This window comes from Myotis myotis, unplaced genomic scaffold, assembly GCF_014108235.1.
Source record: "Myotis myotis isolate mMyoMyo1 unplaced genomic scaffold, mMyoMyo1.p scaffold_m19_p_9, whole genome shotgun sequence".
Taxonomy (NCBI): Eukaryota; Metazoa; Chordata; class Mammalia; order Chiroptera; family Vespertilionidae; genus Myotis; species Myotis myotis.
This window is the reverse complement of record NW_023416401.1, coordinates 32679508-32700236: the sequence shown is the minus strand read 5'-3', so window position 1 is coordinate 32700236 and position 20729 is coordinate 32679508. Positions and strand designations below refer to the sequence as shown.

Below are 20729 nucleotides of genomic sequence, written 5' to 3'. Positions count from 1 at the left end.
GTAAATAAATCCCAGAAGAAAAAAGAAAAAAAGGAGAGGTTGGGAGCTTCAGTCACCCGCCAGTCTGAAAACGGCCCTCAGCCCCTCACCCAGACTAGCCAGGCACCCCAGTGGGGACCCCCACCCTGAAGGGGGTGTGACCAGCTGCAAATGGCCATCATCCCCTCATCCAGGCTAGCCAGGCACCCAAGCCGGACCCCCACCCTGATCCAGGACACCCTTCAGGGCAAACCAGCCAGCCCCCACCCGTGCACCAGGCCTCTATCCTATATAGTAAAAGGGTAATATGCATACTGACTCTAACAGCAGAAAGACTGGGAATGACTGGTCATTATGACACACACTGACCACCAGGGGACAGACGCTCAATGCAGGAGCTGCCCTCTGGTGGTCAGGGCACTCTCACATGGGAGGAGCTCTGCTCAGCCACAAGCCAGGCTGATGGCTGCCAGTAAAGCGGTGGTGGTGGGAGCCTCTCCTGCCTCCTCTGCAGTGCTAAGGATGTCCCACTGCAGTTTAGGCCTGCTCCCCCCTGGCAAATGGACATCCTCCGAGGGCTGCCGGGCTTCCAAAGGGATGTCTGATTGCCATCTTAGGCACAATCCCCCGGAGAGCGGGCCTAAGCCAGCAGGTGGTCATCCCCCGAGGGGTCCCAGACTGCGAGAGGGCACAGGCCGGGCTAAGGGACCCTTCCTCCCCCCCGAGTGCACAAATTTTTGTGCACTGGGCCTCTAGTCTATAATAATATAAGTGTAATATGCTAATTAGACCAGACATCCTTCCGGACGAAGCCGGGCTGTGAGGGAAGCCCGGGACCCAGGTGCCTGCCGGTGGTCGGGGAGAAGCCCGGATCCCGGGTGCCAGAGGGAAGCTGGTGCCAGCAGCCAGGGGAAGGAAGGCCTACTCTTGCACGAATTTCGTGCATTGGGCCTCTAGTCTATATATATAAAAGCCTAAGGGACCATATGGCAGGTAAACCAGTTGTTATAATGTGCACTGACCACCAGGGGCAGACGCTCAATGCAGGATCTGCCCCCTGGTGGTCAGTGCACTCTCCAAGGGAAGCGCCGCTCAGCCAGAAGCCAGGCTCACAGCTGGCGAGTGTAGAGACAGTGGCAGGAGCCTCTCCTGCCTCCACGGCAGCACTAAGGATGTCCGACTGACAGCTTAGGCCCGCTACCCCCGAATTTCCTGCACCAGGCCTCTAGTATTTAAAATAAAGCTATTAGTGCCCTGGCTGACTGGCTTGGTTGGTTGGAATGTCATCTCATACACCAAAACATTTGCAGGTTCAATTCCTGGCCATGGCACATACTTTGGTTTCAGGTTCCATCTCCCATTGGGGCACATATGGTAGGCAACTGACCAATGTTTCTCTCCCTTTCTCTCTCTCTAAAAATCAATAAACATCCTTGGGTGAGGATTTTTTTTTTTTAAGTTAAAATCTGTTGCAGCTTTCAAATAGACAATACAGTATTATTAATTATAGTCACCATGCTGTACATTATATCTTCAGAGCTTTTTCATCTTATCACTGGAAATTTGTACCCTTTGACCACTACCTATTTTCCCCATACTGGACTTTTTTATTTTCTATAAATTGAATTGCTTTATAGTCATGAATGAGGTGTTTTTAATCTATGTTATTTCATGTACATATGGAATATATAAATCAAGGTATTGTGTATCTAAGATGTGAATATTTCAAGATCAAGCAAAGAATAGACAAATAGCACGTTTATATTTGAAATTCAACTGTAACCTCAGGTGGGTATGTTTAAAGCATTGTTACTGCTTTTTCTTTTTTGTTCAAAGCCTTTTATATGTAAACTAACAATAAACCTCATTTAATACCATACTTTATTTTAGATCCTAGATATTGTGGCAGAGTTGTTTATTTAATCATGAAATAAACATAGAAGTGGAAGGTATTTATTGAGGTCTTATGAATGATCACAAATTATGGCTTTATTTTCCTGGGTGTTTGTATAGTTCATCTTGACTACATTTAGTGTCTTTTATGTACTCAGAAGTAATATGGCATAATGGTTGTTAAGTACCAGTTTTGGAGTAAAAAAAAAAATTGGATTTGAAGACCTTGCTCTGCCACTTACTAACTGGTCAGCAAAATTTTTTTTGACATTATTACATAGTCATATTCTGGGCCTATAACAGTGATGGCGAACCTTTTGAGCTCGGCGTGTCAGCATTTTGAAAAACCCTAACTTAACTCTGGTGCTGTGTCACATACAGAAATTTTTTGATATTTGCAACCATAGTAAAACAAAGACTTATATTTTTGATATTTATTTTATATATTTAAATGCCATTTAACAAAGAAAAATCAACCAAAAAAATGAGTTCGCGTGATACCGGTTCACCATCACTGGCCTATAAGGTAGATACAAAGATGAATAAGACAACTTGTAGACTTGCATGAATATGGTGTTCATTTTAAGCTTTTGCCAAGGATAATTTTCTTCCACATAAGTTGTAGAAACTCTTTTTAAATCATGACATAATGGGATTTTATTACAGTTAGCACATGAAATAGAGTTTATGTAATTGTGTCCCCTCTTCACTATCTCCACTCCCATTTCCCTTCTCCCTTCTTTGAGGAATACTAAAAAATATTTTATGCAAGTGGTCATCAATTATGACTAGTGCTTTTATTTATAAAAATATAAATTCCACCAGACATTAATATAAGAAAATTATTTCTTGGTTCGTTCTATTTCTTCTCTCCCCTCATTACCCTCCCTTTTCCCCTCCATGAAAAATCCATATTTGTATATATGCTTTTTGTTTACTTGAAAGACTAATGTTTTCCACTGCCCTCAGTCTAAAGGACCACTGCCTTCCATTGTAACCCTATAATAAGTGAAGTGCCTAGAGTTAGCTTGAATCTTCATGTCTTTAATCTTCTGGTACAAAGTTAAGCAAATATGAGAAATTCTGGAATTCAACTTTGGCATTTTTAAATTAATGTGTGCTTTATTGAATAAGGCAGTATTTGATGTTAAACATATATTTTATTTAAATATCTTAATTTAATGATAACATTTTTCTTGGCAGTGAGTTAATATTTATCACATTCATGGTATGTGTCAGGATATGCTAGGCACATTACATTAATAAGTTCATTTAATCCTCACAATAACCCTATGAGTTAATCCCTCATAATAGATTACTGACCTATTAAGTGACAGAGCAAAGATTTGAACCTCGAGTTAATGGCAGAACCTGTATACATTCAGAGTCAGATGACTCTAATGTCAGCATATACCTGCAGTATGAATTTAGTGTGTGTTTATTTGACTTAATGATACCTGTTATGATGTATGCTGAGACTACAGCCTTCATTATATTTAAGTACTAGAGGCCCGGTGCACAAAAATTTGTGCACGGGGGGGGGGGGGGGTCCCTCAGCCCGGCCTGTGCCCTCTCGCAGTCTGGGACCCCTCGGGAGATAACGACCTGCTGGCTTAGGCCTGCTCCCGGGTGGCAGAGGGCAGGCCTAATCCCTAGGTGCAGCCCCTGGTAAGGCTCAGAGCAGGGCCGATTGGGGAGTTGGGGCGCCTTCCCCTGTCATGCACAGAGCAGGGCAGATTGGGAGGTTGCGATGCCACCCTCAGTCACGCTCAGGGTAGGGCCGATTGGGGGGTTGGGGCACCGCTCCCTGTCCCACTCAAGGCAGGGTCGATGGGGAGGTTGCGGTGCCACCCCCTGTCATGCACAGAGCAGGGCCAATCGGGGTTGGGGCGCTGCCCCCTTTCATGCACAGAGCAGGGTCAATCAGGTTGTTGGGGAGCTCCCCCCTGTCACGCACAGAGCAGGGCCCATCAGGGGGTTGGGGAGCTCCCCCCTGTCATGCATAGAGCAGGGCCCATCAGGGGTTGGGGAGCTCCCCTGGTCACGCACAGAGCAGGGCCCATCAGGGGGTTGAGGAGCTCCCCCCTGTCACTCACAGAGTAGGGCCGATAGGGGAGTTGGGGCACCGCCCCCTGTCACACACAGAGCAGGGCGGATCAGGGGATTGGGGCACCGCCCTCTATCACCCACAGAGCAGGGCCGATCAGGGGGTTGGGGCGCCGCCACTGTCACACTCAGGGCAGGACCGATGGGGAGGTTATGCCTCTACCCCGTCACACAGAGCAGGGCCCGTGGGGTGGGGGGGTTGGGACGCCGCACCCTGTCACACACAGAGCCGCAGGGCAATCAGGGGGTTGGGGAGCTCCCCCCTATCAGGCACAGAGCAGGGCTGATCAGGGGGTTGGGGCGCCTTCACCTGTCACGAACAGAGCAGGGCAGATAGGGAAGGTTGTGGCCCCGCCCCCTGTCACACACAGAGCTGCAGGGTGATCAGGGGGTTTGGGCGCTGCCCCCTGTCACGCTGATCCCGGTGCCGGGGGGCATATTACCCTTTTACTATATAGAATAGAGGCCTGGTGCATGGGTGGGGGCTGGCTGGTTTGCCCTGAAGGGTGTCCTGGATCAGGGTGGAGGTCCCCACTGGGGTGCCTGGCCAGCCTGGATGAGGGGATGATGGCTGTTTGCAGCTGGTCACACACCCTTCAGGGTGGGGGTCCCCACTGGGGTGCCTGGCCAGTCTGGGTGAGGGGCTGAGGGCTGTTTTCAAGTTGGAACTGAAGCTCCCAACTGCTCCTTTTTTTCTTTTTCTTTTTTTATTCTGGGCCAGCTTTAGCTCTGGCTCCAGCTCTGAGGCTTCAGCTGCTAAAAGCAGGTATCTGTTTTGTTTGGGTTCTATAATCGAAACAATGTATAACTCCAGCTCTGAGATCCCGGCCAGCTGAAAGCTGGTTTCTGGGGTTTTGTTTAGCTTCTATATTGGTTAAAATGTTTCTTAAACTGCAGCTCAGAGGCCGGCAAGGCAGGCAGGGAACGTTGCAGTCCTCCGTCACTGAAGCAAGCAAGCCTCATGTTCAGTTTAAGCTGCCTGGCTGCCGGCCGCCATCTTGGCTGGCAGTTAATTTGCATACCGCCCTGATTAGCCAATGGGAAGGGTAGCGGTCGTACGCCAGTTACCATGTTTCTCTTTTATTAGATAGGATAGCACCTTCTGTTGGGCAAAAGGGTTCTGAAAATGAAAGAAACTAGTTGGTGGGTTTTTTTGCTATAGAGCCTACCATTAACTAATTTAAAATCTTTGATGAAATGATATATGCTCATATATAATGTATTTCTGAAAATATTTTGCATCTTTCCTGATTTTGTTCAGAAAATTAGGAAAATTATATTTAAAACTATAGTATATGTATTAAAGGGTTTTCGTTTTATTCTGTACAAATGTTTTTACTTTCATTATAGAAACCTTCTAATATATGCAAAAGTAGAAATAGTAGTATTGTAAGCCCACATATTTATTATTCAGTTTTAATAATTATCACCATATGTTCAATCTTGTTTTGCCCCTCACAAGTCTACATACATTTTTCTACATTGTTAAATATCTATGATATTAAATAATTAGAGACAAACCGAATGTCCTGTGAGTAGAAAAATCAGTTTAAATGATTACATATTAATTCAAGGTAATACACTGCCCTTAAAAATAGTAATAAAGAAATGTAACTTTAAAAGAAAATTTCTGTGATCTGTTAAATGAAAAGAAAAATACATGAAATGGTATACATGCTGTAATTTGAGCTGCTTGTTTATACCCTTAAGTTCTACCTGAAATTTTTATATATCCTTTATACCTTAGTTTCAGTGCTATGTTTTTGAGAAGTCTACTTTCATTCTCCAGTTCTCTCAAGCTGACTTTCCCAAGTACACTCTTTGGACCTAGTATCTACTGCCATTTTAGCAATTGGCAGATTATATAACTGTTAAGGGGCAGGATTGGGTTTTTTCATCTTTTCACCCCTATCTCCTAGCACTGTGTGCCTGGCAGAGCATAATTAATATTTAAGACTCATGCTTAGTGTAGAACTGATATTTTATGGGATATCCAAAGGAAAAAATTATTCCCAATTTCCAGTAAAATTAATCATTTGATGAGAAACAGAATATAAATAGAATAGTTATATATAAACATAAGAATTAAATCCTTGAAGACTGCAAGTATGGAAGTCCTTAAGAACAAATTATAATTAAGATGTTAACAGAAAAAAATAACATCTGCTGTATAAGTACATATTTTTGTATTCATTTAATCAAGGACCAAAATAAATACTCCCAAAATAGTTGTTCCTTTTTTGCAACATAAAGTTTTGTAGTTTGGTATTATGTATTGCAATATTGGTAATTGGGAATGAAAAATTATATTTTTTTACATATGTACGAGTAGTTAAAATCCAAAAATGTTCTTTTTTTATATCATGTGTCAGTATAACTGTATCACTCATTGGCATTTAGTAACAATATTGTCTTAGAATATTACCATATCATCTCCAAAAACAAGGTTGTGATCTGTCTAGATCTCCTCTATAGTAGTGCCCAGTAACTTTATAGATTCTCCGAAATACTTGTGGAATTTAAATTTTCATGTGAAGCAAATATTTGAGAGCTAGATCACTTTAGAAGAAACAATATATTACAATAAATTTTTAATTCTTTTATTAAATACTTAGCAAATGAAGTTTTATCATATTTGGAATGATTTTTTGTATTCCCTTCCCTTGGTCAGAGGCCTCAGTTTTCTTTTTTTTTTAGTTAGAGACCTGGGTTTTGTTTTCAGTTAGAGGCCCATGTATGCAAAATACATTTCAGCTAAGAAAAGGTGCTTTCCCTGGCTGATGTGATTCAGTGGTTAGAGCATCAGCCCACACAAGGAAGGGTTGAGGATTTGATTCCAAGTCAAGGGCATGTATCTGGGTTGCAGGTTCAATTCCTGGCCCCAGTCAGGGCATGTGCTGGAGGCAACCAATTTACCCGTTTCTCTCCCTTTCTCTTTCTCTCTCTCTCTCTCTCTCTCTCTCTCTCTCTCTCTCTCTCTCTCTCTTCTCTCTCTGTTTTTCCCTCCCTTTCTCCATCCCTCCTTTGTTTCCTTCCTCTATTTCTTTCCCCTTCCTCCTCGCTCTCCTTCCCTTCCACTCTCTCTAAAAATTAATGGGAAAAATACCCTTGGGTAAGGATTAACAAAAAATATGCTATGAAGTAGAATCTAGCAGTGCTTTGGCTATATTAATGCAAAAGTTTGGATGCAATTAAATTTTCACGCACTTAATATAAATATATACTTAAAAACAGGAGTTGAGCCTGTTATTTCCTTTATTGTACATATATATTATTATTATCAAGATTACTATAGATAAGAAAATTAAGAAATAGAGTAGCCTTCTTCAGATTGTGTATTTATTTGTCATACTCTTGATTATGGGGATATAGTTCTTTTAATTTTTCTAATTTTTTAAAACTAGATAGCCATTTCTTGTATAATCAAAATGATCTACTTTTACTTAAGTTACTGTCCTTTATGGGAACCACTTGATACCTTTATTAATAAAAATTCTGAAACATAAAACAATCTGTGATATTTACATAATTAAACCCTTTAAATCAGTGGTTTTTAATCTTTCTTTGCATCAAAGAATATTAAGTTAAATATCCTTTCCAGAAAAACAGTACATATATGTAAAATTTTTATATAACATTAGTAGTCAGTATTTCCCCTGAAACCCAGTCCCCTGCTTTATATTACATATTTCTGACACATGTATTGTAAATTCAGTATATCATGTGCTTTTAGATGTATTAAGGAATCCTATCCTGAAGTAGATTCTCTATAAAGCTTTTCCATGACACTGTAGCAGAGTTCTTACATGTTTTTATTGCATTATTCACATGTAATTCTGAAATTTTTTTCTGAATTGTTTGAAATGTTTATTGTATATGCTATGTTTTTCTCAGTCTTATTTTTCTGACATTTGTCTTTCAACCAACAATAGATTTTTTTTTTCTTATTCTAGATTCTGAAGAGGCTCAGTCTGTAAATCCTTCCAGTGTTGATGAAAATATTGACTCTGAGACAGAGAAAGACTCTATCATCTGTGAAAGTAAACAAATAATTCCCAAAGCACCTCTTTCAACTGCCCTGGATGAGTATGAGTTCAAAGATGATGATGATGAAGAAATAAATAAAATGATTGATGATAGGCATATTCTTAGGAAAGAGCTCCGAAAAGAGAATGAATCTGAAGTAGAAAAGAATAGCTTATTTGCAAAACAGGATAAAGCTTTCTACCCTAAATCATTTAAAAATAAAAAACAAAAGCCATCTAGAGTTTTGTATTCAAGTTCTGAAAGTTCAGATGAAGAAATTCTACAAAACAAAAAGGTTTCTACTCCATGCTCTATACCTGAAACATCAAATTCCGACACACAGACCAAAAAGGAATATGGGGTTTCAAATGAGCACAAACAGAAAGGTAAAGTTAAAAGAAAATTAAAGAACCAGAACAAAAATAAAGAGAACCAAGAGCTGAAGCAAGAAAAAGAGGGGAAAGAAAATACCAGAGCAACAAATTTGACAATTGCTACAGTAGATTGTTCAGAAAAGACAAGAGAGGAGGGGAATTTTCGGAAATCTTTTAGCCCTAAAGATGATACTTCATTACATTTATTTCATATTTCCAGTGGTAAATCTCCCAAACATTCTTGTGGACTAAGTGAAAAACAGTCAACACCACTAAAACAAGAACACACTAAAACATGTTTATCACCAGGAAGTTCTGAAATGTCATTACAGCCTGATCTTGTTCGATATGATAATACAGAATCGGAATTCTTGCCAGAAAGTTCAAGTGTAAAATCTTGTAAGCATAAGGAAAAAAACAAACATCAGAAAGATTTCCACTTAGAATTTGGTGAAAAGTCAAATGCTAAAATAAAGGATGAAGACCATAGTTCAACATTTGAAAACTCAGATTGTACACTGAAAAAAATGGACAAAGAAGGTAAAACATTAAAAAAGCATAAATTGAAACATAAAGAGAGGGAAAAAGAAAAACATAAAAAGGAAATTGAAGGTGAAAAAGAAAAATACAAAAATAGGGATGGGGTTAAAGAGCTACAGCGGAGTGTTGAATTTGATAGAGAATTTTGGAAAGAGAATTTTTTTAAAAGTGATGAAACTGAAGATATATTTTTGAGTATAGAACATGACCCCCTAACAGAAAAAAAATCAAAATTGGAAAAAAATATAAAAGATGATAAATCAACCAAGGAAAAGCATGTCTCAAAAGAGAGGAACTTTAAAGAAGAACGAGAAAAGATTAAAAAGGAAAGTGAGAAATCATGTAAGGAGGAAAAAATAAAAGATTTAAAAGAAGAAAGAGAGAATATACCTATAGGTAAAGAAACAGAATTTAGTTCTTTAGGTATAAGTGCCAGTGAGGAATCTATAGGGTTACATTCAATGGAAAAGGAAATAGAAATTGAAAAACAAGAAAAGCACATAAAAGAAAGTAAGGAAAAATCTGACAAACGATTTCAAAGTAAAGAAAAGGACATTGAGAAAGCTGAAAGAAGAAATTCTGAAAAAGAGAAGAAAATAAAACATGAGCATAAGTCAGACAAAGACAAATTAGATCTTAGTGAATGTGTTGACAGAATAAAAGACAGAGACAAACTATATTCACATCATACAGAGAAATGTCATAAAGAAGGCGAGAAGATAAAAAATATTACTATTAAAAAACCTGATGACAGAGAGAAAAGTAGAGAAAAAACAGACAGGAGACATGACAAAGACAAACCTGAAAAAGAGAGACACCTAGCAGAAAGCAAAGAAAAGCACATGATGGAGAAGAAAAGCAAGCAGTCAGATAATAGTGACTACACCAAATCAGAAAAAAGCAAAAATAAAGACAGGGAGGTAGATAAAAAGGAAAAATCTAGAGATAAAGAAAGTGTAAATATAAGTAATTCCAAACACTTTCAGGAAGAGAAGAGGTCAAGTATAGCAGACAGTAGTAAAGCACAACAGGAAAAAACATCCCTTAAGGAAAAAACAAAAGATGAACCTTTCAAAACTGATGGAAAGGAAAAAGATAAAAAAGATAAAGACATAGACAGATACAAAGAAAGAGATAAACATAAGGATAAAATTCAACTGAATAGTTTATTCAAATTAAAATCTGAAGCAGATAAGCCCAAACCTAAGTTATCACCAGCATCAAAAGATACTCGACCTAAAGAAAAGAGGTTGGTGAATGATGATTTAATGCAGACAAGTTTTGAACGAATGCTAAGTCTTAAAGACCTAGAAATAGAGCAGTGGCACAAAAAACATAAGGAAAAAATAAAGCAAAAAGAAAAGGAACGGTTGAGAAATCGTAACTGTTTAGAACTTAAAGTAAAAGATAAAGAAAAAACAAAGCATACACTAGCTGAGTCCAAAAATAAAGCGCTTACTAGGTCAAAGAGTTCAGAGTTGACTGAGCCTTATACCAAGGAGAAACAGTCTAAAGATGCTGTAAGTAACAGATCGCAATCTGTTGACACCAAAAATATAATGAATTTAGGGAAGTCATCTTTTGTCTCAGATAATAGCTTAAACAGATCTCCTAGATCAGAGAATGAAAAGCCAGGTCTCAGCTCCAGATCTGTATCCATGATTTCTGTTGCTAGTTCAGAAGACTCCTGTCATACTACAGTAACCACCCCAAGACCTCCAGTTGAGTATGACTCTGACTTTTTGTTAGAGGGTTCAGATTCCCAAATGTCCTTTTCCCAATCACCTTTTCTGCCAATTGCCAAATCTCCTGCACTTCATGAAAAGGACTTCGATAGCCTAGCTGAACTGCCAGAGCGGATTAAACCACCATATACAAGCAGACTTCCAACATCCCATCTCCGATCATCTTCTGTAGAAGATGTTAAACTTGTTATAAATGAGGGGAGAGCAGCTGTAGAAGTTCGAAGATGTAGCATGCCATCTGTCATTTGTGAACATACAAAACAATTCCAAACATCAGAAGAAAGCAATCAAGGTGGCTTAGCTGTGCCAAGAGATATTTGCCCTTCTCCCAGATCTGAGGTATCCTCAAATGTGCCTGAAAGAGAACTTTCAAATGTATCAAACATACATTCCAGTTTTGCCACCTCTCCAACTAGATCTATAAACAGCAAATATATTTCAGCTGATATAAATGTTATCAAGAGTTCTGCTCCAGTGGGCACTTCGATGGACAGTCCTGTTCATTTAGAGCCATCTAATCAGGTTGGTGTGATCCAAAATAAATCATGGGAGATACATGTAGATAGACTGGACTCATTAAGCACCAGTGACTTCATCGGCCCAAATTCTAGTACTTCCGGTCAAGATTCTTCTGTTCAGGTTTTTTGTAATTCTGAAAACAAAATACAGAAAGAACAGAATACTGACCTTTTATGCCTGCGCCAGACTGAACTGCCAGTAAACTCTTGTGCTCAGGATGCAGCATCCTTTCTACCTTCACAGCAACCAGGCTCTTTCCACAGCCAATCACTTTCAGATACTGAATCAATTTCTAAACATATGTCTTCATCATATGCTGCCAATCAAGATCCAGGTATTTTACAACATAAAAATGCAGTTCAGATTATCAGTACTCTTTTAGATACTGATAATGAATCTACAAAAGATACGGAGAATACTTTTGCCCTAACAGATGTTCAAAAGACAGATACCTTTGTTCCAGTGTACTCTGAAAACTCTGTTCAAGAAGTATCACCAAATTTTGAGAAGGCTAATACTTTGCCTATGTTACCATTAGAGAAGGACTTTAATGGAAGTGATTCCTCTTCCCAGCTAAATATACATTATGCATTTAGCAAACATATATATAAGTCTTCCAATAGCCATGAAGTTGAAAATAGCACTTCTGATATTCAGGTTATTTCACACGAAAAAGAAAGCAAGCTGGAAAGTTTGGTTTTAACTCATTTGAATGATAAGTGTGATTCTGATTTATGTGAAATTCATGCAGGAATGCCAAAAGGAAACCTAAATGAACAAGATAATCCAAAGCTTTGTCTTGAAAGTGAAAAGTGTTTGCTTTCCATCGAAGAGGAAGAATCACAACAAAGCACTTTATCATGTCTGGAAAACCATTCACAGCAACCAGCTCAACCAGAAATGCATAAATATGGGCAATTAATTAAAGTAGAATTAGAAGAAAATGCTGAAGATGATAAAACTGAAAACCAAATTCCTCAGAGGATGACTAGAAACAAAGCAAATACAGTGGCTAATCAAAGCAAACAGATTTTTGCTAGTTGTACAATATTACCAGAAAAAGACAGTGAATCTTCATCTCCTAGAGGAAGAATAAGATTAACTGAAGAAGATGATCCTCAAGTTCACCACCCACGGAAAAGGAAAGTGTCACGTGTACCTCAGCCTGTGCAAGTGAGTCCCTCTTTACTACAAGCAAAAGAGAAAACTCAGCAGTCTCTGGCAGCCATTGTAGATTCTCTGAAGCTAGATGAGATTCAGCCATACAGTTCAGAGAGAGCAAATCCATATTTTGAGTATTTGCACATAAGAAAAAAAATTGAAGAAAAGCGCAAATTGTTATGTAGTGTTATTCCTCAAGCACCTCAGTATTATGATGAATATGTGACATTTAATGGATCATATCTCTTGGATGGAAATCCCTTAAGCAAGATTTGCATTCCCACAGTAAGTAAGATTACTTGATATACATCTGCAATGCTGTACAATAGAAATAATAATGCAAGTCACATGGAGTATTAAATTTTCTGGTAGCCTCATTTTAAAATGTAAAAATAAACTGGTAAATTAATTTTAATATTTAACCAGCTATATACATATTTCAAAATATAATCAATATGGACAAGTTATAATTGAGACAATCGATATTCTTTTTTTGTTATACTAAGTATTTGAAATCTGGTGTGCTGGTGTATCTACAGTACATCTCAATTTAAACTGCCCACATTTCAGTAAGTGGTCAGTAGCCATATGTGGTTAGTGGCTGCCTTATTGACCAACACTGAGGTACAGTATTTTGTTTCTTATTACCTGCTTTTCTTTCTGTCCCAAAGATATGTTTTTATTGCTTTAAAGGATAATTCCTTTATATGTGCTTTTGATTCCACTCAGTCCACTCTTCTCTGGAACCTTCCTCTATTACAATATTTCTCACTAGTATATTTTTCAATTTTCCTTCTACATTGGCCTATATCCCCCCATTTCAAACATACTTGAGTCCCCTTCATCCAAGGGAGAAAAAGTTACACCTTGGTAACTCTGCCAGGTTGTCAAGCTCGCCCTCTCTTTCCTTTATTGCTGCACTCTTGGAGAGTAGTCTGTGCCTCCTGTGTCCTCTGCATCACTTCCTGTTCCCCCTTGACTATTAGGTATTGGCAGAGGTCACCAGTGAGCTTGCAACTGCCAGATCCATTGCCCTCTTTCTTTTTCTTTCTACTTGACTTCAGTTATTGACATTGTGACCATCTTGGTCTAAATCAAATTCTCCCTCTCCCACTCGCATGCTGGTTTTTTGGTGGCACTCTTTTCTAATCCCCTTGCCCCACTGATGAATCCTTTCTCTCTTTTAATGTCTCCTCTACCCACCCTTTAAACATCAGAGTTCTCTAGGAATCAATTATTTTGTCAGCTTTTTGCCAGTGTGGTCTTACATATTGCTATGGTTTCAGTAATTTTTCATGTGCCAGTTAGTCCCAAAAAATTATTATTTAGCTACATATCATTTTTGTTGACCTCCAGAATCAAATATAGGTGCCTCCAGGCATCCTTACCTAAATGACTTTCCGATACCTGTCATAGGAAGCTAACTTGCACATAAGCTAACTATGGAATTGTGTGCGAGAGACTTATTAGTTAGTGCTATCAGGAACAATACCTATAAGTGTGTGAGGGAAGCCAAATTGGGCAGAGCAAGAAATTAAACTGAAATGCAGTTGCAGCAGTGACCTCAGCTGAAACCACAAGAGCTCTACAGGGATGGCCTTCCTGATAAGTAGCCTGCACTCAGAGAAGAAACATAACCTTGGCCAGGCCAACTCACTTCCCTGAAAGGTAATTCTTATAGAGGTACTCCAGTGAGAGCTGTCAGCCAACACTCCTAGATGCTGGGGGATGAGTGTCTTATTGCTGAAAGCAGGCGGAAGGGGAAGATTTAACCATGCACCATGGCATTCACTCTGACCTCATACTTAACATAGACTATAAGGAATGATTTCTCTCTCCCTCAAAAACACATTTTATCCATTAGTGATGATACCAAAGTAGAAACCTACCAGTCACCAAATTCTAACCATTCTACCTTAGGACTTTCTGCAGAATCTATACCTTCTTCTACCACTGCCCTGGCTTAGGGCGCTCATCATTATCTGTCATTTAGAACATTACAAGAATTTTTTCACCTTTTTTTTTTTTTTTTTTTGAGAGAAACATTGATGTGAAAAAGAAACATCTATCGATTGGTTGCCTCCTGCATTCTCCCTGACTGGGGATTGAACCCACAATCTGGATATATGCCCTGACTGGGAATTGAACCCACTACTTTCTAGTGTATGGGACAACTCTCCAACCAGCCGAGCCACACCGGCCAGAACTTTTTACTACTTTTTTCTCTTCATGTCTTTCTGCTGGAGCGTTTTCTTTTGTTAAATTTATATTTCTTTTAAAAAAATAGAAAGCTATTTTTTTATGTAAAGATCTCAGCTGTGATTAGCTGACTTCCCGTCTTCTACAGCTTAAAATCCATATCTAAGTATAGCACAACCATTCATTTCATATTCTGACCCCAATCTACCCATCTGGCTTCATTTTCTTACTGCTACTTCCAAACTCACCCACTACATCAGCCAATCTGAACTCTTCTATGAAAATCTCTTGTTCATTAGTTTTGGTAGTTTGGCAGTGTTCTCCCTGCCTGAAATGTTGCTCTCTTCAGGTCCCCTTTGTTAAGCTTCTTTCATGCCTTTGTTCTAAGCTGTGATGTCACCCCTATATGAAATCTAGTCAAGGCAGAATTGCTTCTGTCTTCCTTATACTTCCCCTATAATATTGTAGGTAACTGTTTAGGTGTCTGTCTCTGTCTCTCAGTGATAATTTTATTAAGGGCTAGGGCACTATCTCTTGTAGAATAGTTCCAAGTTTATCTTCAGCCATGAATACACTACTGATTTCTATAACCATGTTTCTAGCTGCTTCTAGACAGCTGAATGCCCCACACTATCCTTAAAATCAGTATATCTAGCCCTATATCTAGTGTTTCTCAGTGGTTAGAGCATCAGCCCACACACCAAAGAGTTGCGGGTTCGATTCCCAGTCAAGGGCACATTCCTGAATTGCAGATTGGATCCCTAGCCCTGGTCAGGGGGTGTGCAGGAGGCAACCAATTGATGTGTTTCTTTCACATTGATCTCTCTCTCTCTCTCTCTCTCTCTCTCTCTCTCCCTCCCTCCCTTTCTCCCTCCCTCCCTCCCTCCCTCCCTCCCTCCCTCCTGACACTCCTCTCTTCCTCTCTCTCTAAAACAAAAATATAAATGGAAAAAAATATCTTTGGAATGATTAACAAAAAAAGAAATCATATCTAATACCAAACTTGTCTTATCTCAGAAGTGCTCAGTGGAACATATTTTAAGAAAAGCTGGTTTACAGACTAGACTACAATCTTTATTACTTTGCCCCTGCTGATCTCTCTATCCTCATATCCATCATTCTTTCCTTCCTGTTATGTTCCTGGGACTCAAGCCTGCTTATAATTGCCTCCAAGCTCCATACTGTTTGTTTCATGCATTTGATTATACCATCCTCTCTTCTGGGAATTACCTCCCTCTTTTCTTTCTCTTTCCTTTTTCCTCACAACTCATTTCTCTTAACTCTTCTTTTAGGTTAAGGCTCAGGCATTACTCTCTGAAAGAAGCTTTCTCTGACACTCCAGCCTCAAAGGAATAGATACTTTTCCTCTGTGTTGCTTGAAAGAGGCCTGCATGATTGCAAACTACAATAGCACCAAACACTCCACTTAACTCTTCTTGTTATAAATGTAAAGTTTACAGGACATAGAAATCAAGCAAATGTATCATTGCAATTAGAGGCCAGCTCATTGAAAAATGATCAGCCCCCAAAAGTTATGTCTTGTATTTTCCATATTGATTCTACTAATTGAATCCGTATGATATTTAACAGGTTTTTCAGTCTTCCATAATTCCTGTAAACTGTTTACTGATTATAGAGTCTTGATTAGATCCAGGTTTGATTCTTTGGCAAGAGCTTTTCATATATGGTGTTGTATAATTCCTGTTGAACATCATGAAACACACTATCTGTTTCTCTTAACCTTCAGAAAAGTCAAAAGAGTCAACTAAGTTAGTATACTGTGCCAAATATACTGAGCTATCCTACTTTGTCCTAATAATGCTGACAATATTATAAGCTGGGATGAGAGAGGAGGAAATACAGATTCTCTAAGGCAGCAGTTGCCAACCAGTGGTCTAAAAGTTTGGTGACCCCTGCTCTAAGGTGGAAGAATATTTAGGGTTTCAAACAGGTGAAATTGAAAAGTAATTGTATAATTGTTACTATATTATTTAATTCAGAGAACATCTGAATTTATATCTTCATTTTAAGTTATCTACTAACAGGTTTTAATTTTATAAGTGTAGCCCATTATTATAAATAAAACCTAATACTTTTAACTATTACATTTTTAAAATTAGATTACACCACCCCCTTCACTGTCAGATCCGCTCAAAGAGCTGTTTCGGCAACAGGAAGTTGTAAGGATGAAACTACGCTTGCAACACAGCATTGAGAGGGTAAGAGATGTTTACATTTATGCTAAGAAATAACTTTTAACAATATATTACAATGGCCTACAGTTTTTTATTAGTGAATTTTTCTTATTTAGGTCCATTTTGAGATATGGTTTGTTACCTTGTGCATATCTGATTAGATGGAGAATTTGTAAGCCTGTTTTAGGGTAGCTGCCCCCATGTTACAAAGCCTGTTTTAGGGTAGCTGCCCCCATGTTACAATTTATGTTCAGTATATTTTCAATTTATAAAAATTTCTAATAATTTTCTCTTTAAAAAAAAATACTTTTACTGATTTTGGAGAGGGAGAGAGAGAGAGAAAGAGAGAGAGAGAGAGAGAGAGAGAGAGAAACATCAATGATGAGAAAGAATCATTGATTGGCTGCCTTCTGCAAGCCCCACACTGGGGATTGAGCCCATAACCCGGCATGTGCGCTGAACGGAAATTGAACCATGACCTCCTGGTTTGCTCAACCACTGAGCCACACCAGCCAGGCTAATTTTCTTATTGAATTTGCAGAACTATAACAGTGAATTCCTAGTTGGACATTTGGATTTCCACATTTTAGAACTGTTGCTTGGTACCAGTTAGTTTAGTGCAAAATACTTACAGAGGCTGTGCTTACTGATCCTTACTTTAGTATTTCAGTTTCTAGTGGTTAGTCTTGGCATGAAATTACAGGGGGGGAAACCTATATAATTATTTATAAAAAATCATAAAAGGCCCTGGTCCGTGTGGTTCAATTTGTTGGAGCATCGTCCCATGCACCAGAAGGTCACAGGTTCAAACCCAGTTAAGGGGAGAGTACTGAGCTGGGGTTAGGGAGGTGTAGCCAATTGATGTGTCTGTTTCACATTGCTATTTCTCTCTCACACACACCCTCCCTTTCTGAAATAAAAAAACACCTTCTTAATCTTTTGGGATGGTCAGGGACTTCTGCAAATGTGATATAACATAGTTATATACAAACAAAACCTTGTCTACAAGCCTTTGATTCATACATGATCAATTCCTGAGGGTAGAGCTTAATCTTTTTTGTGCCATGGACCCCTATAACAATCTGGTAAATATAAGACCTTTTCTCAGAATAATGTTTTTGTGGGGATTTTTTTCAGAATAATGTTTTAAAATTAATAAATTGATAGCATTACACTGAGAACAAATAAAAGAAGGAAGCACTGATACAGAACTTTCAATGCATGACCCATGTCATTGAGCAGTAAGTTAGATCATATAACACATATATCAATAGTTGTTTTAACTGTCAAGCACCTACTACAGAAGCCATGCTTTTTACAGACAGTAAAGAATTGTCATTTGAACTGTGCAACTTGCAGAATCTTGATAGTGAAAATGACTCTTTCTCCTTCGTATTGACCATCACACACTTTAGAATTGCATAATACTACTAAGCAATTTAAATGTCTGACCAATATGAAGACAAACAGCTTAATCATTTGTTGACTGAATAAACTACTGGCTACAGAATTGCTTGATAGTTGGCCGCTGTGTTGCACAATTTACACAGAAAGCTGCTGTCATGTGTCATGAAGTTGCAGGTCTAATAACTATAGAATTTCAAAGAAGAAATGAGTATAAAAATATGGGAGCAATATCTGCAACAACTGTAATAAGAATTGAAAATATTTGTGATTTTTCTGTTGGGTTTTGTTTTTGTTTTTAATCCTTACCCAAGGATATTTTTTTCCTTTGATTTTTTTAGAAAGTGGAGGGGAGGGAGAAGAGAGAGAGAGAGAGAAAGAGAGAAACATCAATTGGTTGCCTCTGTCATACACCCTAAGCAGGGATCAAATCTGCAACCCAGGTATGTGCCCTTGACTGGGAATTGGACCCACAATCCTTTGGTATGCAAGCTGATACTCTAACCACCGCACAGGGCTAGAATGGCTGTAATTTTAAAAGACAGATAGTGAGTATTGGCAAGGATGTGAAAAAATTGGAACCTTCATACATTGGTGGGGGAATATAAAATGGTACAACTGCTATTTAAGACAGTGTGGTAGTTCCTCGACACGTTAAACATAGAATTACTATGTGACCTAGCAGTTCTCTTATTTACCCAAGAGAAATAAAAACATACATTGAAACAAAAACTTAAGCATGAAATATTCATAGCAGCATTATTCATGATAGCCCAATGCTAGAAACCACCCAAAAGTTCGACAACTGATAAATGGATGAATAAAATGTGGTATATTCATACAATGGAATATTATTCAGCCGTAAAAAGGAACAGTGTACTAATTAATACATGGTATGACATAGATGAATCTTGAAAACATGTGACATGAAAGAAGCCAGTTACAAAAGATCACATATTATATGATTCCATTTATATAAAGTGTTCAGAATAGATCAAATTCATAAAAGCGAGAAACCAAGATGGCGGCATAGGTAAACACCTGAAATTGCTGCCTCACACAACTACTTCAAAACTACAATTAAAAGACAAAATGGCCATCATCCAGAACCACAGGAAGGCTGGCTGAGTGGAAATTCTACAACTAGAAGGAAAGAGAAAAGCACACTGAGACTCAGAGGAGGTGCAGAAGTAAAGTACAGAGGTACGGAGGCACACGTGGAAAGGGCTGGCAACTGAGGACACAGTTGTCTTTTTCAATCGGGAGGGAAGAGGAGAAAACCAAGATGACGGCATAGGTAAACACCGGAGTTAGCTGCCTCAAACAACCACTTCACAAATACAACTAAAAGACGGAACGAACATCGCCCAGAACCACAGAAAGACTGGCTGAGGGGAAATTCTTCAACTAGAAGTAAAGAGAACAGCATACGAGACTCAGAGGAGGCGCAGTGCGGAAAATACAAAGGTGCAGAGGTACGCGAGGAGCGGGCTGGTAGCTGAGGACGCGGTTGTCATTTTCATTGTCGTTTTCAATCGGGAAGGAGTCACAGATTCTGAGCTCCAGTTCTGGGCGAGTCTTCTAGGGACCCAGACTCAAACGGGAGAAGCGGGACTGTCTGGCATCGGTCGGAACGCGAGGGCAGCTTTTTCTCCGAGGTTTGCAGCGGTTGCTGGGACTCTGAGAGGCAGAGCCTCTGGGGACGGGACTGAGAGCAGACATAACTGCTCCCTCCACCCGCCCTGTTGATTCCGTGCGACCCGCCCCGCCCAAGCCCTGCGCAGAGCCATTTGCCAAATAGCCTCAGGCAAAGGCTAGATTAGCACCTCCCTAGAGGACAGAAGTTTTCCCACTGCAGACACAGCTGATTCTCACAGCCAGTTGGCCTGGAGGTCAAATCCCCCTAGTATTAACTACAACAATCAAGGCTTAACTACAGGAGGACTGCACACAAAGACCACTAGGGGGTGCACCAAGAAAGCGTAAAAAATGCGGAGACAAAGAAACAGGACAAAACTGTCAATGGAGGATATTGAGTTCAGAACCACACTTTTAAGGTCTCTCAAGAACTGTCTAGAAGCCGCCGATAGAGTTATTGAGATCCTCAAAAAATCTAATGAGACCCTCGATGTTGTGATAAAGAACCAACTAGAAATTAAGCATACACAGACTGAAATAACGAATATTATACAGACTCCCAACAGCAGACCAGAGGAGTGCAAGAATCAAGGCAAAGATTTGAAATGCGAAGAAGCAAAAAACACCCAACCAGAAAAGCAAAATGAAAAAAGAATCCGAAAATACGAAGAGAGTGTAAGGAGCCTCTGGGACAGCTTCAAGCATACCAACATCAGAATTATAGGGGTGCCAGAAGATGAGAGAGACCAAGATATTGAAAACCTATTTGAAGAAATAATGACAGAAAACTTCCCCTTCCTGGTGAAAGAAATAGACTTACAAGCCCAGGAAGCGCAGAGAACCCCAAACAAAAGGAATCCAAAGAGGACCACACAAAGACACATCATAATTAAAATGCCAAGAGCAAAAGACAAAGAGCGAATCTTAAAAGCAGCAAGAGAAAGAAACTC

The 20729-nt window shown here is 39.3% G+C and overlaps 1 protein-coding gene across 9 annotated transcripts in view; it reads left to right on the top strand.

The window, feature by feature from the left end:
* ANKRD12 (ankyrin repeat domain 12) overlaps positions 1-20729 on the top strand; it is a 107697-nt gene that overhangs the window by 79273 nt on the left and 7695 nt on the right. For all 9 annotated transcript variants that reach the window (XM_036323236.1, XM_036323237.1, XM_036323233.1 and 6 more), the window contains 2 exons: positions 7932-12628; positions 16663-16761. In XM_036323236.1, the coding sequence (XP_036179129.1) occupies positions 7932-12628; positions 16663-16761 (4796 nt within the window). The remainder of the gene's footprint in view (positions 1-7931; positions 12629-16662; positions 16762-20729) is intronic.